Source organism: Trichechus manatus, unplaced genomic scaffold (assembly GCF_000243295.1).
Source record: "Trichechus manatus latirostris isolate Lorelei unplaced genomic scaffold, TriManLat1.0 scaffold00048, whole genome shotgun sequence".
NCBI classification, from domain to species: Eukaryota; Metazoa; Chordata; class Mammalia; order Sirenia; family Trichechidae; genus Trichechus; species Trichechus manatus.
Genome location: NW_004443984.1, coordinates 11,004,388 through 11,018,934, shown reverse-complemented (window position 1 = coordinate 11,018,934; position 14,547 = coordinate 11,004,388). Strand labels below are relative to the sequence as shown.

Below are 14,547 nucleotides of genomic sequence, written 5' to 3'. Positions count from 1 at the left end.
TTCACCTGGAAGATCTTGGACACGTCTTCCGAGTTCCGCTGCTGTGCGACATCGCACAGCTTGGCTGTGATATCGATTCGGCGGCAGATGTCCATGTCCACCTTCATGGCCTTTTCTTGGATCTTTGTGTCCAGGTCTGTCATGGGCTGCAGGGAGGACAGCAGGGGGTTATGTGAGCAAGGAGTGGAGCAGGGATGAAGGGGTGGGCAGGCGGGGAGTCGGACCCAGGCTCCTGGCAGTGGGCAGCCCGCAGAGTCCAGGGGAGCCCTGAGCTTTTCCTGGGGTAAAGGGCTGGGTCAACGCTGCTCAGGCTGGGGTCGGGGTGGGGAGAGGCCTCGGGGGTTAAGGGCTTTGGCGCCCAGTGGACAATGTGAGAACATGTTTGCTGGTCTCCCTAGGGCTGGAAGGCATCCTCTCTGCAGACAGAGTCAGTGTTTATTTTGTTAAAGCGAAGAAAAAACAAAGACAACTCACACTGTTGAAAGACTGCCCTCTTTTCCCAACCTGCAGCCCAACCTGTCCCCCACACAGAGGTGCCTGCTGAGGCAGCTCTCTCTCCGGGATTCCTCCCGTGGCTGACAGCAGGGGTCGGCTAGGATGGGGGGTGCCCCATGGATCCAACTGAAAGGAAGCCAGGTGGCCTCCACCTGAGGAAGCTCCTTCCCACCACACCCAGCCCCGTTGTCCCTCAGCACCAGAAACCAAGCCAGGAGTCATCCCAACTCCTTCTCCTTTCTGCCCACTGAGTGAAGGTGGCAGGAAACCCAGGTTCCCGGCAGGAAGGAGGTCTTCGCTGCCAGCAACACCCCCACCCCCCACCATGGTTACTCAGAGAGGCCCTGGAATGTCAAAAGGACACATGCTGGCCTTTCTTGACATTCCAAAGCAAATCTGCTGGAGGCCGTTGGCCCTGGAGCCTCTGGGGCTACAGAGGCCGGACCTGGGGTCTCCCTCACCCTACAGTGAGCCCTGCCCTGCCAGTCCCCCAACTATGCCTAGACATGGAGACCACAGTCACCACCCGCCCTTATCAGTGGCGACTGGGAAGGAGTCCGACCGAACACACACAGACCGTCAGAGGAGCCCTGGGGAGGGCGGGATAGGTTAAGCGGCAAATTAATGCATCTCTACTCAGACCAAGGGGAAGCGGAAGTGGGAGGGGGGCGCGAGAGGAGGGCGCCTGGTCTCCGATGCATCCGTCATCCTCATGGTCAAACGCAGCAGCCAGGATTCTAACTAGAAGCCGAGCTTCCGGCCGCCTCGGAGTGAATGAAGCATTTTGCATGATGGGGGTGGGGGGATCATGACGCCTGGGGTGGCAGTCGGTGGCACTTACGTCACTCATGAGCCCCTTAAACACCACCAGCTCAGCTTTGAGCCGCTCGATCTTCTCATTCATCTCCTCCTGGATGGCGTCAGCCTCTTGTGCCGCCTGCAGGGACAGAGATGGGAGGCCTTAGGCAGGCCGGGCACCCTGAAGGGGAGAGGGAACCGGACACCTGGGTCCAAGCCCTGGACGCCCAATGTCCAACCAGGCTGGGCACCTACAAGCTTGGGAATGGGGTGCCCAGGCCAGGCCTCCTCCCAGCCTGGCTTCCCACTGGGCCCTGCTGACTATGGGGCACCACTCAGCCAAAAACACTTTTCAAAGGACTATTTATTGCATGGAAAAATCCATGGCAGACATTATGGGACAAAGAGTAGGTTCATGAGACAAATGATTCCAGTATGCTAAAATAGTAGGTTGACTGATGTGAAATTGCCAGCATTTGACCATTTCTGATCTCAAAAAACCGCAACGTCATGTGTTACACCTAATACATGCATCTAGAGTGGGTGTGTGTTTGCATAGAAAAGGCTGGAGGGTTAAATACCAATTCATCAACTGTGGAAGGGTAGCACTAGAGGTAATTTTTACTTTCCTCTCTGTGTTTTTCTGAATTTTCCAAATATTTGACTGTGAACATGTTTTTTTTTTTTTTTTTGAAGGTATTTTTACTATTCAAGAAGGGGGGGCATTTGCTCTTTTCCTTCTACACATCTATACTATTTGAATCTATCTTGACTTTTTTTAACAAGATAAATGCTTAAAATATCAACAGATAATTTTTTTAATTTTTTGCAAGATCTTTTCATGCAGTCTCATGGGATTGCTACTCTTGTTCCCATCTGAGAGGAAAACAGAGGCAGAGAAGGTGGGTGAGCAGCAGAGCCCGGAATGCAGAGCTGCTGAGCTGGAGCAGCAAAGGAAGTCCTCAACACCTGCCGTACAGAGTCTGCTGTGGCTGGGTGGCCACCTGTTGACACGTCCACCCACCCTCTGAGGTATTCAGCCCCAAGTCATCCAGCAAGCTGGGGCAGTGCTGGGACTTGAACTCAGGCGTCCCAACTCCCATATACGAGCTTTTCTGCAACATTGTGCTGTCCACTCCCAGCTCCAAAGTGGGGGAAGAGGAAACAGCCCTTTGGCACCATAGAGGAGAGACTGAGGCACCAGGAGGTAGCATAGAGGTGGACGCTGGGCTGGGAATTGACTCCTGGCTTTGCCCCATGAAGTCTGTGCCCCTTGGCCACACGGGTCTCCCTCATGTCTCTTCTGGTCAGGACCTCTGAAGGCTCTTACCTCCTGGAGCGTGTCCACCATGGTCTGCAAGTTCATGCGCTTGGCGAGCTCCTCCTCCCATCTGCAAGAGCCAAGAAGGACAGGCGGTCAGACAGTTACCTCCCTACTGCAGTCTGTCCAGCAGACACAAAGCCAGCACCCACCGTGGACTTGTCCCGGCCAGAGCAAGGAAGACGCAGGGTGAATTCATCCCTGCCTTCTGCAGAACTCCCAGTCTAGGGGGGCGGGAGGGCAGCCCGGTCGGCACATAACCACAACAGCAGGTAGCAGCACAAGTGCCATGTCTCCAGTGTGTGCATCACACTGTGGATAGACCAAGGCAGGAGGGATCACCACTGCCTGTCTTCGTACAAACTATAAAGTACTGTGCAAATGTTGCTGCCCCTGCTGTTGCTACACAACGCAGTAGCAAAGCTGGCCCTCAGGAGCCAAGTTGCAGATGGCCCCACAGTTGGGTTCTTCTTTGCACCCACAAGAAATACACTTATTGTACTAAGCATTGCAGTCTTAGATCTATTTGACTACAGCCTACCTTACCCAAGGCAGAAATCTCCTACCTAGGTATTACTGTCCCATTTTACAGATGAGGAGACTGAGGTTCAGAGAGGTGAAATGTCTTTTCCAAGATAACATAGCTAGTCAGTAGTGGGCTGGGATTCAAACTCAGTTCTGTTTTATTATATTAAAACAAATAGCAATACATGTGGCTGTCACTTATTTAGTGCTTACTATGTGCCAGGCCCACTACCCATCTGTCAGTCTGTCATACTGTGATGGCTTGCGTGTTGCTGTGATGCTGGAAGCTATGCCATCGCTATTTCAAATACCAGCAGGGTCACCCACGGTGAACAGGTTTCAGCAAAGCTTCCAGACTAAGACAGACAAGGAAGAAAGGCCTAATGATCTGTTTCTGAAAATTAGACCAATGAAAACCCTAAGGATCATAACAGAATTTTGTCCACTATAGTGCTGGAAGATGAGCCCCCTACGGCGGAAGGCAACAATGGGCTCAAGCATGTGGCGATCATGAGGATGGCTCCGGACAGGGCAGTGTTTCATTCTGTTGTACATGGGGTCACCATGAGTCAGAGCCAACTAGGAAGGCAACTAACAACAAAATAACAAATGTGCCAGGCACTGTTCCAAGGGCTTTCTATGTATTACCTCATTCATGCACACACTGGTTAAAGCTGAACAGGAAAGGACAGAGAGGAGAAGGCACAACCAGGGTCACAGTGTATCTCAGCCTCAACTAGGGGCAGAAGCAGTTCCTTGGGATTGGATAATATCTATGATAACAGCAACCTTACAAGCTCGCCTTTATTGAGCATTTACTTTGTACCAGATACTGGTGTACATAGGTGTCCCTGGGTGGCATAAATGGTTAAGAACTCGGTTGCTAAACCAAAGGTTTGTGGTTTGAAACGACCCAGAGGCACCTCAGAGAAAACGTTGGGTAATATACTTCCAAAAGGTCTCAGCCATGAAAATTGTATAGAGTGCAATTCTACTCTGACACATATGGGGTCGCCATGAGTCAACTGGTTTTTTGTTTGTTTACTGTTGTACATGAAGTAATTCAATCCTTGTAGCAACCCTACGGGCATAGGTACTATCTTATCCCCATGTTACAGGTGAAGGAAGCAAGGCACAGGGTCACCTCCCAAGGTCAGGGTGAGGAAAGGTAGAGGAGAGACTCAAACCCAGGCAGTGAGGCTCCAGATTGAGCACTCTTAACCACCTCCCTGGGCTCCCCAGACCCAGGAACCATCGAAGACCAGAGCCTTAACCTGACTCTATTCACACAGGGCCCCTCCCGGAGGAAGCTAGGGGCAGGTTCTTTCCCTCTCTCCATCCTGGGGCAGACAGACGAGCTTCTTGCTTTCCTCACCCTCTGCCACCCTCCCGACAGGCCTCAGAGAAGGGAGGTCTGGAAGCCTTTTAGGATGTTGTCGGGCCAGCTAAAAATAGGCCAGAGGGGAGGAATGGATGAAGAGTCGGTTACATCACCGGCTTTTGGAAATAAGAGAAAACGGATACTGTTTGCACACACAGAGGAAAATTCCTTCTCTCTCCCACACAAGACGGCCCAGTCAGGGCTCCCAGAGGACACACACGCCCTCCCTCTGCCTGGTTCGCTCTGGTCTCTCACCAGCCCCCGACAACGTTCACTGCCAGGCTAGCTGCTGGGAACTTGGGCTCCAGGGTCCAGAGCCTACAGGGCAGTGAGGCTGGGGCTGGGGCTGATGCCAGGGATGAAGGGTAGGGAAGGGTATAGAAGGTATAGAAGCTAAGGAGAGGCAGTGAGAGACCCAGGCAGGACCATCCCACTGGACCACCTCATTGTACAGATAAGGAAACCGAGGCCCACGGTGTACAAGTAATTTGTCCAAGATCACCCCATATGTCAAGGGCCAGGACTCAGCCCCAGGCCACCTCTCGCTGAGAAGGGCAGGCCCAATGTGGGGGACAGGAATCCCAAGTGGGGAGAAGTCTGCAGGCCACCTTGCCCCACCCAGCAGCATGGGGCATCTGGGGCTTCCCTCTAGGGAGGCGCAGACCCGGGAGCACAGGTCCTGAGCTAAGTCATTTCTCCTGGCCAAGCTACTTTGCTGGAGGAAGGAGACTTGATTCTAAAGTCGCTGAGCACGGCGGGTGCACAGGAGCCGCTGAGTGTGGCACTGGCCACAGCCTGGCTTCTGGGCCAGCCCTGCCACTGAGTCTTGCAGCAACAGTAGGAGCAGCAGAGGAGGGGGCAGTGAGGGGTGATGAGTGACATACTTTCACCCTCAGACTCACGAAGCTGGCACCCAGGGACATCTCACTGACACACACATCCATTCCCCAGTTACCCTGACAGGCTCTTGGGGATGAGGCACAGTGCCCCCTCACCCTTCCTTTGATCAACCTGCTCATGAGGAAGGTGGGGCATAAGTCAGCATACCCATTGTACATATGGGAAAGATGAGGCCCAGAGAGGGAAAGCAACTTGCCAAAGTCAACCCATGAACATGAGCCCATGACTCTGGATTTCCAGACACATTAACAGCAGCAGTAGCCATTTATCAGCAAGTACAGAGAGACTGGGCCTCCACACTGGGCTCGATGCCTTGTACTCATATCACCTTTAAGTTCCACTGTGAATTACTAACCCAAACCTATTTTGCAGATAGGAAGTTGAGGTTCAGAGAGGTGAAGTAACTTGTCTAAGGTCACTGGGACTTGAAACCAGTACATTCTGGTTCGAATCCCTGCTGAGAATTTGAATTTCTAACAAATTCCCAGGTGATGCTAATGTTGCTGGTTAGGGACCAGTTCTGAGAGCCACTAGTAGAGCAGTGGTTCTCAAAATTTATTATAAATAAGAATCACCTGGGGATCTTGTTAAAATGTAGATTCTGATTCAGTATATCTGGGGTGGAAATGTACATCTGGGACGAACTGGTCGAAGCCCTGAAGGTCACACAGCTAAGAAGCAGGGAGCTAGGACTCAGACCTAAGTCAGCCTGGTTCTAAACCATGGTCTCAAGCAGCACGCCTCAAATTGTAATGTGCACACGAATCACATGGGGATCTCATTAACATGCAGACCTTGATTCAGCAGGTCTGGTGTGGGGCAGAAGCTGCATCTAATAACCTCCCCTACAACCCCGACCTGGGAGGCTGGATTCCCAGGCGGCTGCAGACGGCACTTTGAGTGCTGAGGCTCTGAAAGACCATACGATCCAGTCTCTCAACTTTCACCCCTCCCTTCCGGCACCCAAGCGTAAGTTCTGCACACACCCCATGCCTCACTAGCATTGACTGAGCCACATCCCAGCAGATGAACTTGCACAAAGGATTTCACGGGCATCTCATTTCCAAAGCCAAGCCGAGTGGGCAGCAGGCTGGCCTGCTCCCAGGACACCGAGCACAGACCCTTGCGAGTCGACAGCAGCTGGCTTGACAGCCCGAGCCTACTGCTCACACTGACCTCCCTCCCAGCAGCAGTGGGGAAAACCTGGCTCTGTCAGCTCCGATGTTGACGTGGCAGAAAAGCTTTGCCCTTCAGCTGCTCTGGCTGCCTGGGGTGAAAGGATGGGTGATGTGTTTCTTAAGGTGCCCCAGACACCCTGCATTCCCTGCAATTCAGCCCAGAGGGAGGGAGCTCTTGGCCTAACCAAAAACTAATCAACTGAGTTGCTGCTTCTGAAATTTCAACACCTGCTTTCCAGACACAATCCCTACCCCTGACCTGGATCTGCCCACAGAGTAAGGTTTCAGAAGGGAGGTGTTTCAGGCAGAGGGAACAACGTGAACAAAGATGGAGGGGCAGGAAGGCATAGGCGAGTGGTCCTGTTTGCTGCTGAGAAGCAGATGCACCTACTACGGGTCAGGGGTTTGGTGGGTGTCATTTCCTTTAAGCCTAACTAGCCTCTGCTGTCCCAATTCTCATGTCCAGTTCACAGCTGAGCAAACGTGCTCAGAGAAGCAAAATGACTTGCCCAAGGTCACTGCTGCTAGGAAATGGTAGAGCTTGGAGTCAGACCCAGTCTGGCCCAACCCAACTCCTGAGCCCTTGCAGGTGGAAAGGGCTGTTTGAGATACCCTCTGAGATCTCGAGAAGGACTGGGCTAACAAAGACAACCTTTGTGGCTTAAAGGTGAGAGTCCCTCAAATCTTCCTCAACAGTCCAGGAACTGCTCTGCCATGTAGGGACGGGGTTCTTTCTGGTAGAAAGACCCCAGGATATTGAAGGACCTGTCCCTGGAGGAAACTGGGGTGACATACACATCCCATCTCTCTGCAGGAGGCCAGGGTCTTTAAGTAGGTCTGCTCAGTCCCACTGCCTCACGTGCAGTGGGCTGTGAAGCTACAGAGAAACTCCTCTCCCCATTTTACAGGTGGGAAAATGAAGGCCCAAGCAAACAGGGCCAAGATGGTCTGAATCACTTACAGCTATCTCCGCCTACCCCTCATCCAACAGCTCATGTTGTTGTTGTTAGGTGCCGTTGAGTTGGTTCTGACTCATAGCAACCCTATGGACAACAGAAGAAAATATTGCCCAGTCCTGTGCCATCCTCACAATCATTACTATGTTTAAGCCCATTGTTGCAGCCACTGTATCAATCCATCTCATTGAAGGTCTTCCTCTTTTTTGTGGACCCTCTACTTTACCAAGCATGATGTCCTTCTCCAGAGACTTGTCCCTCCTGATAACATGTCCAAAGTGCATGAGACAAAGGAGCACGCGCATGCTTCTAAGGAGCAGTCTGGCTGTACTTCTTCCAAGACAGACTTGTTCGCTTTTCTGGCAGTCCATGGTATATCCAATATTCTTCACCAACACTGTAATTCAAAGGCATCAATTCTTCTTCGGTCTTGTTTATTCTTTGTCCAGCTTTCACATGCATATGAGGCAACTGAAAATGCCACGGCTTGGGTCGGGCGCACCTTAGTCTTCAAGGTGACATCTTTGCTTTTTAACACTTTAAAGAGGTCTTTGGCAGCAGATTTGCCCAATGCAATACGTTATTTGATTTCTTGACTACTGTTTCCATGGGCATTGATTGTTGATCCAAGTAAAATGAAATCCTTGACAACTTCAACATTTTCTCTGCTTATCACAATGTTGTTTATTGGTACAGTTCTGAGGATTTTTGTTTTCTTTATGTTGAGGTGTAATCCATACTGAAGGCTGTAGTCTTTGGTCTTCATCTGTAAGTGCTTCAAGCCCTCTTCGTTTTCAGCAAGCAAGGTTGTGTCATCCGCATATCACAGGTTGTTAATCAGTCTTCCTCCAATTCTGATGCTGCATTCTTCTTCATATTCATCAGCATACAGATGGAATAAGTATGGTGAAAGGAAACAACCCTGACGCACACCTTTCCTGATTTTAAACCATGCAGCATCCCCTTGTTCTGTTCCAATGACTGCCTCTGGGTCTCATAAAACTCCCAAATTCTTCTTCCCTCTTGAAACGGTGGGTAAGAGAAGGGTGAGAAGGGACCTTCCTTGCTCACCTTCTCGGTGGCACTCACCATGTAAGGCATCCACATATACATATAAGGTATCACTTATTCATCCTCTTGGGATAATCTCCATTTTGTAGATGAGGAAACAGAGGCTCAGAGGCTAGGTAACTGGTTTCCCTTTCCCTCCCTCCTTAGCCTCCTGAAATACTATCCATTCTCCTAGTCTTGTCTCAAACATCATCTCTTCCCTAAGCCTCAGCATCCACCTCAATTGCTTTCCCTCCTTGAACTTGTCTGGTCTCTGGCTTGAGCCAGCCGGGCCCCAGGATCCTGTTCCCCTGGGCAGCTTGGCCTTTGTGTCCCATCATGCACAGCTCTTGCCCAAAGGAGCCAGCCCCATGATACCAGGCAGAGCAATGGCTCCAGAAAGTGCTCAGGCCCCCAGCCAGATCCTGTTATTGCCCCAACCATGCCACTGAGACCTCTTCTCACCTTCCAGCCCCTCTCCCAGAATGCTTTCCCTCGGCCCCAGCTACAGACACCCTTCAGTCACAGCCTAGTACACTCGTGGGCTTCTCAAATGCTCAATCCACAGATGCTCACGCCCAGCCTCGGAGGCAGGCAGGACAGGTAATGTTGGTGATGATGATGATTATAATAATGAAGATGATCATAGTAATAATAATGCTAGCAGCAGCTAACACTTACTGAAGGCTTGCAATGTGCCAGGCACCATTCTTAGGTGCTTCAAACGCATTACCTCATTTAAGTCTCATAATAACCTTGAGGTGTTGTTGTTAGGTGCTGTCGAGTTGGTTCCAACTCATGGCAACCTCATGTGACAGAGTAGAACTGCCCCACAGGGTTTTCTTGGCTGCAGTCTTGATGAGAGCAGATCACCAGGTCTTTCTCCCACAGAGCTGCTAGGTGGGTTCGAACCACCACCCTTTCGGTTAGCAGCCCGAGCACTTAACCACTGAGCCACCTTGAGGTAGGGGTCTTTATTATCCCTATTGTACTGATGAAGAAGCTGAAAGACAAAACGATTAAGTCCCTTACCCAAGATCACACAGCTAGGAAGCAGTAGCTGTTTCTCCTTTACAGAGAGGACATCTCCAAAAGTTAAGGCTGAAAGGAATCACAGAGTTCATCTAGTCCAAAACTCTGAGTGTATAGATAAGGAAACTGAGGCCCAGGAGAGGCAGTGTCCAGCCCGGGGTCACACAGTGAGTTGATGGCAAAGTGCCCTCCACTGCTCCGGCCCAGTCAGAGTTCATAAGGGGAACGTAGAGAGACGGGAGTCTAAATTCCGACCACGTCTCCTGCCTATGTGAGCGGGCATTTGCCTCCGTCTCTCAGAGGCTCGGCCTCTCCATCTGAAAATGAGACAAAGCGTGTGCCCAACACACCCAGAGACACTGCTCCCCATACTCACTAATGGTCACATGACTGGCCCCCAGCTCAGGTTCAGCTCTGCTAAACTGGGGCTGGGACTCAGAGCCCATCTCCTGGCAGGGCCTTGCCCTCTGCCCTCAGTGACTCAGTCACCCAAATCCCCCCAGCACTGACCCAAGCGTCCAAGCCCTCCCACTGTCTGGAACGTGGAGCCAAATGTGAAATCAGTATCCCAAGGAGGAAGGGGCTGACACACAGCAGCCCTAGAGACCCCTGGAATCCCACCAGGAGTGATCCACACATGGTGGTAGGGGCAGGGAGGTGGGAAGAGGGGAGGGCAGGCATGGAGGGCTTCAGCGCCCAAGCAAAATGGCAAACAGGAAAATCAAATCACCAAGTAACAGGAGTTGGGAGCTGGGTTTGTGTGGGGGCAGGTGGGCAGGTAGCAGGGCAAAGCACTCCAGCACCCATTTCAGGAGTCTGGAGGCACCTGTGCCCAGATGAGGCAAGGAGGAACAAGGGCTGAGACCCCTGTTCTAGGTGAGAAAAGAGGGGCCCAGAAGAGGAGCCGCTACCATAACAGTCATTGGAGGAGTCGGGTCAAGAGCTGGGGTCCAGCCCTCCCCACCAGCCCAGAGCGCTGGGGATAATGACCATCATGACTACGTTCACTGCTGCACTCCGTGCTCCTAACCCACCCAGCACTTGGTAAGGGGTCAGGTATTATTGAATTTGTTGAATGAATGAATGAACCCTAGCAGCACTCACTCCTCAGGCCCCTGCTCACCCTGCCTGCTGTCAAGGCTTCTGCCACATTCCTAGTACAGGCTCCGTGCTCATCCACTGGCTCCAGACCTTTCTCCCAAAAGAAGCCAGGCAGGGGGAGGACTTCCACAGCAAGAAGCAGGCAGAGAGAAGGAGAAACCTTCCCTCTCCCACTTCCCACAACCCTCCAGGGGTCAGAAGGGGAGGCAGGGATGTCAGGACAATCGTGCAGGGAGAGGAAATGACTCCACAAAATGACACTGCAGCTGAGCGCCAGGGCCTCACCACCATCTTAGCAGAACGGAGCACGTGCAGGAGGCCAGTGGCCAGGAGGGAGTAGTGGCAGGGGAGGTGGCAGAGAGGGAGGCAGCAGTGCCACCCCCAGTTAGATGTGGTCTCCTCGCATTCCTGAGGTACCACACTGTCACCATGTGATGGGCGAGAAGTCTCGGCTGGTCACTGGGGGAGGGGTGGGCAGCTTCCACCAGGCGCCCCTCCCCCAGCCAACTCTCAGGGCCATTGCCTCCCCCACCCCCATCCCCCATCAGCTCATGATGACACACAGACCCGCAGGAAAGGGGCTGACAAAGCCCAGCCTACAGAGGCATGGAAACCTAAGCTGAAGTCATTGGCAGAGACTGACTCACAGATTTTTCACTTCCTGTCCTGTCAGAGAAAGGGGCTCTGGGCTCCAGCCCCAGAGGAAAGTGGGTACTGCCCTAGCAAGGCAGCTAAGGCTCTGGGACAGCCCCAAACCCCAGGAGTCTCCAGGGAGTCATGGAGACTCCTGGGCAGCAAGAACCTGGGTTTAAATCTTGCCTCTGCCACTTCCCAGCTGTGTGACCTTGGGCAAGTCCATCGCCTTCTCCGGGCTTCAGTTTCCCTACCTGTAAGATGGGGAGCACACTACCCCCTTTAGAGAGTGGCTGTGAGAACCACATGAGGCAGCTGGTGAAAACACTCAGTCCCATCCCAGCCCACAGCAGGCAATGAATGCTCAGAGGCTCAATTTGAATTTTAGAGCTCCACAGCTCCAACGGCTGGTAGGGAGCCACAGGAATGGTCCACGCCTTACCCGGGAAGGCGAGGCACACCCAGGCCAACTCACTCAGGTGATGGAAAACTAGCTCAGGTGAGGCTGGGCCAGAACTGTCGGTAGAAAACTTCATTCTGGGCCAAGCGTAGGCCTGGCCTCTGGAGAAGGGCAGGTGGGGGCGGAGGGCAGCTCCCTCCTTGGCAGCCACAGGCCAGATCCTCTCTGCTCCACCTTGGAGCTCACCCTCTGTAGCAGGGCCGGGTGCAGGTCACCAGGGGCAGCCGGGGGGTGCTGGGGCCGAGCAGATCTAACCACGGGACATTTCGCCCAGCCTGTCCCCTTTAGCTCTATGCTACTCCCGGCTTCTGTTGTACCCACCCTCAGATGCACAGAGGCACCTGTCCCACCGCTGGGGTGGGCAGAGCACAGGGCAAGGCCTTGCCCAATGCCTCGCAGCAGACAGTGGAGGGGCCAGGCTGAGCCCAGGTGCCTGGACAGACAGGTTCTTCTCCAGAGTAATACTAAAGCTAGAGGAAGAGCAGGGGCAGACTGGGGACCTTTTCTTCAAATGAAATTTCACAGAAGCGGATGGCAGCACAGATCCAAGTGGGCTCTAGTAGAGTCAGGGCTATGGGTGAAGATGCAAAGACCACCCCTTTGCCCCCACATCTGCTGAGCCCCTTCCAGGGAGTTTAAAAATCATGAGCTGAGTCAACTTCTTCATTCCACACCAACCCCCCCTCCTTTCTTAATACCACAAACAATTCACACTTGTGGCAGAAGAAAGAGTACAGATAAGCAAGAAGGGCAGTGGGAGTGGGGTGGGGCTGGGAGTAAAATGATGGGAACCCACCATTCTCAGGCAGCTGCTGCCAACAGCTGGGTCCGTCCTCCCGGGCAGCTACACACAGAAACACACACAGGCTCCTCACGTCCAGATGTCCGTCTCCCACCCAGTTTACTGTGAGCATCTCCCCTCCCTAGGAAATGGAGAGCCAGCAAGCTCAATCACCTGCCCCAGTGCAGGAGGCCCCCTTAACTCGCCCGTCTGCCCAGGCCTCCAAGCCCTGCCCCTCTATCATCCCCATAGATTCTGCTCCCCCCATCTCCACAGAGCCCCTCATCCCAGGGAAGGGACACCTCACAGACGTGCCCACCAGCAGCCTGGCTACCCAGCTGCACTCTACTGCCTGCCGAGGAAACACAAATTAAATGCCAACTGATTGTCTCCACAGAGTAGGTATTAATTTAATGTGAACACTTAACTGGGGCAGCCGATTCCATTACAGGCGGGTGGTAATGGACCGGGCAGGCCTGAGCACGGCTGCAAACAGGAGACAGGGCAGGGTTTGAGGGGCCATCACAATGAGCATGCCCCTCCATCCAGCACGCTGCCACTCACATGGACAGACACACACACCTGCCTGCCTTCACCTGAAACATCAGCCTCCTCCAGAGACCCAGTGAGTGAGGTCTGCGTGAGGTGCTCAGGGGGTGGGCAGGGGTCTAACGGAGCACGCAGTGGAAGAGAAGGTGCTGGGCTAGGAGGCAGGGATCCTCATTCAAGTCCCAGCTCTGTTGTTAATTCGCTGCATGACCCCAGGCAAGTCCCTTCCCCACCCTGGGCCTCAGTCTCCCCATCTGTAACCTGGTCCCTAAGAATACATATGGATTTGACAATTGCAGCCCCTGGATGTGGCCCTTCATTGGAGCCTGAGGAGGTGATGACCTGAGACACCAACTCGATCCAGAGTCATCCTGGGTAATAGCATCAGGACACCAGATACCTCCTTACAATCTCTCCTTCACCGACAAGCAGGGGATGGAGTGGCAGCATGTGTTCATTCATTCCTTTGTCCATTCATTAATTCCACAGTCACTGAGGGCTTGCCACAGGCCTTGCAGACCTTACAGAGTCAAAGACGGCAAGAGTCTCTAGAAAGGGCAGGCTCACTGAGAAAGCAGTCTGCCACTGGGTGATCCCTGGAGGGTCTGCTTATTTCTAGCTAGGACCCTCAGTTTTCTCATCTGTAAAATGGGAATTATAATTTCAACCTTGTTCATAGGAGTCCTTGGGTGGCGCAAATGGTTAAGCACTTGACTACTAGCCAAAAGGCTGGTGGTTAGAACCCACCCAGAAGCACCTTGGACGACAGGCCTAGCAATCTGCTTCTGAAAGGTCACAGCCTTGAAAATCCTATAGAGTACACATGGGGTCACCATGAGTCAGAATCGCTTGACAGCAACTAACAACAATAGGATTCACGGATGAATTAAATGAGCAGGCTCAAGTGAGGCACGGGCACACAAGCACCCTCAATGAACGGCAGCTATTCTCACGATTGGTATTACCCTGGCTGTGTGTGCCTGGGGAGGGAGGGACTGGTGGGCAGGTGAAGGCCTGGAACACCTAAGCAGAGAAACTTCTTCAGCCTGTCCTGAGCCTCTCTGGTCATCTGCAGCAGCTGGCAGAGGTGGCACTGGAATTCAGTTGCTAATGAATTTTCCCAGCAAGGCGGAGAAAGTGAGCCCTGCTCATGGGCTGTGAGGGTCAGCTGCATGTAGTCATCCACACTCTCCCCACCTGTCTCCTGGTGACCAAAGACGGCCCACCCAGCCAAGCCAGAAAACACCTTCCATGCTTCCTGGACAAACACCCCATACTGACCACAAAGTTACCTAACTAACCACAAAGTCTCAAAAGCCAGCTGGGACATTAGGCCTTGAGTTCAAACCAACATGTGTAGTGAAGAGAAGAGCAAGGGGCTTGGAGC

The 14,547-nt window shown here is 52.8% G+C and overlaps 1 protein-coding gene across 1 annotated transcript in view; it reads right to left on the bottom strand.

The window, feature by feature from the left end:
- Positions 1 to 14,547, bottom strand: part of IFFO2 (intermediate filament family orphan 2) — a gene marked incomplete at its 5' end in the record, with an annotated part of 50,483 nt that overhangs the window by 10,799 nt on the left and 25,137 nt on the right. The window contains 3 exons of the mRNA XM_004377275.2: positions 6 to 146; positions 1,337 to 1,432; positions 2,624 to 2,684. Coding sequence (XP_004377332.1) covers positions 6 to 146; positions 1,337 to 1,432; positions 2,624 to 2,684 — 298 coding nt within the window. The remainder of the gene's footprint in view (positions 1 to 5; positions 147 to 1,336; positions 1,433 to 2,623; positions 2,685 to 14,547) is intronic.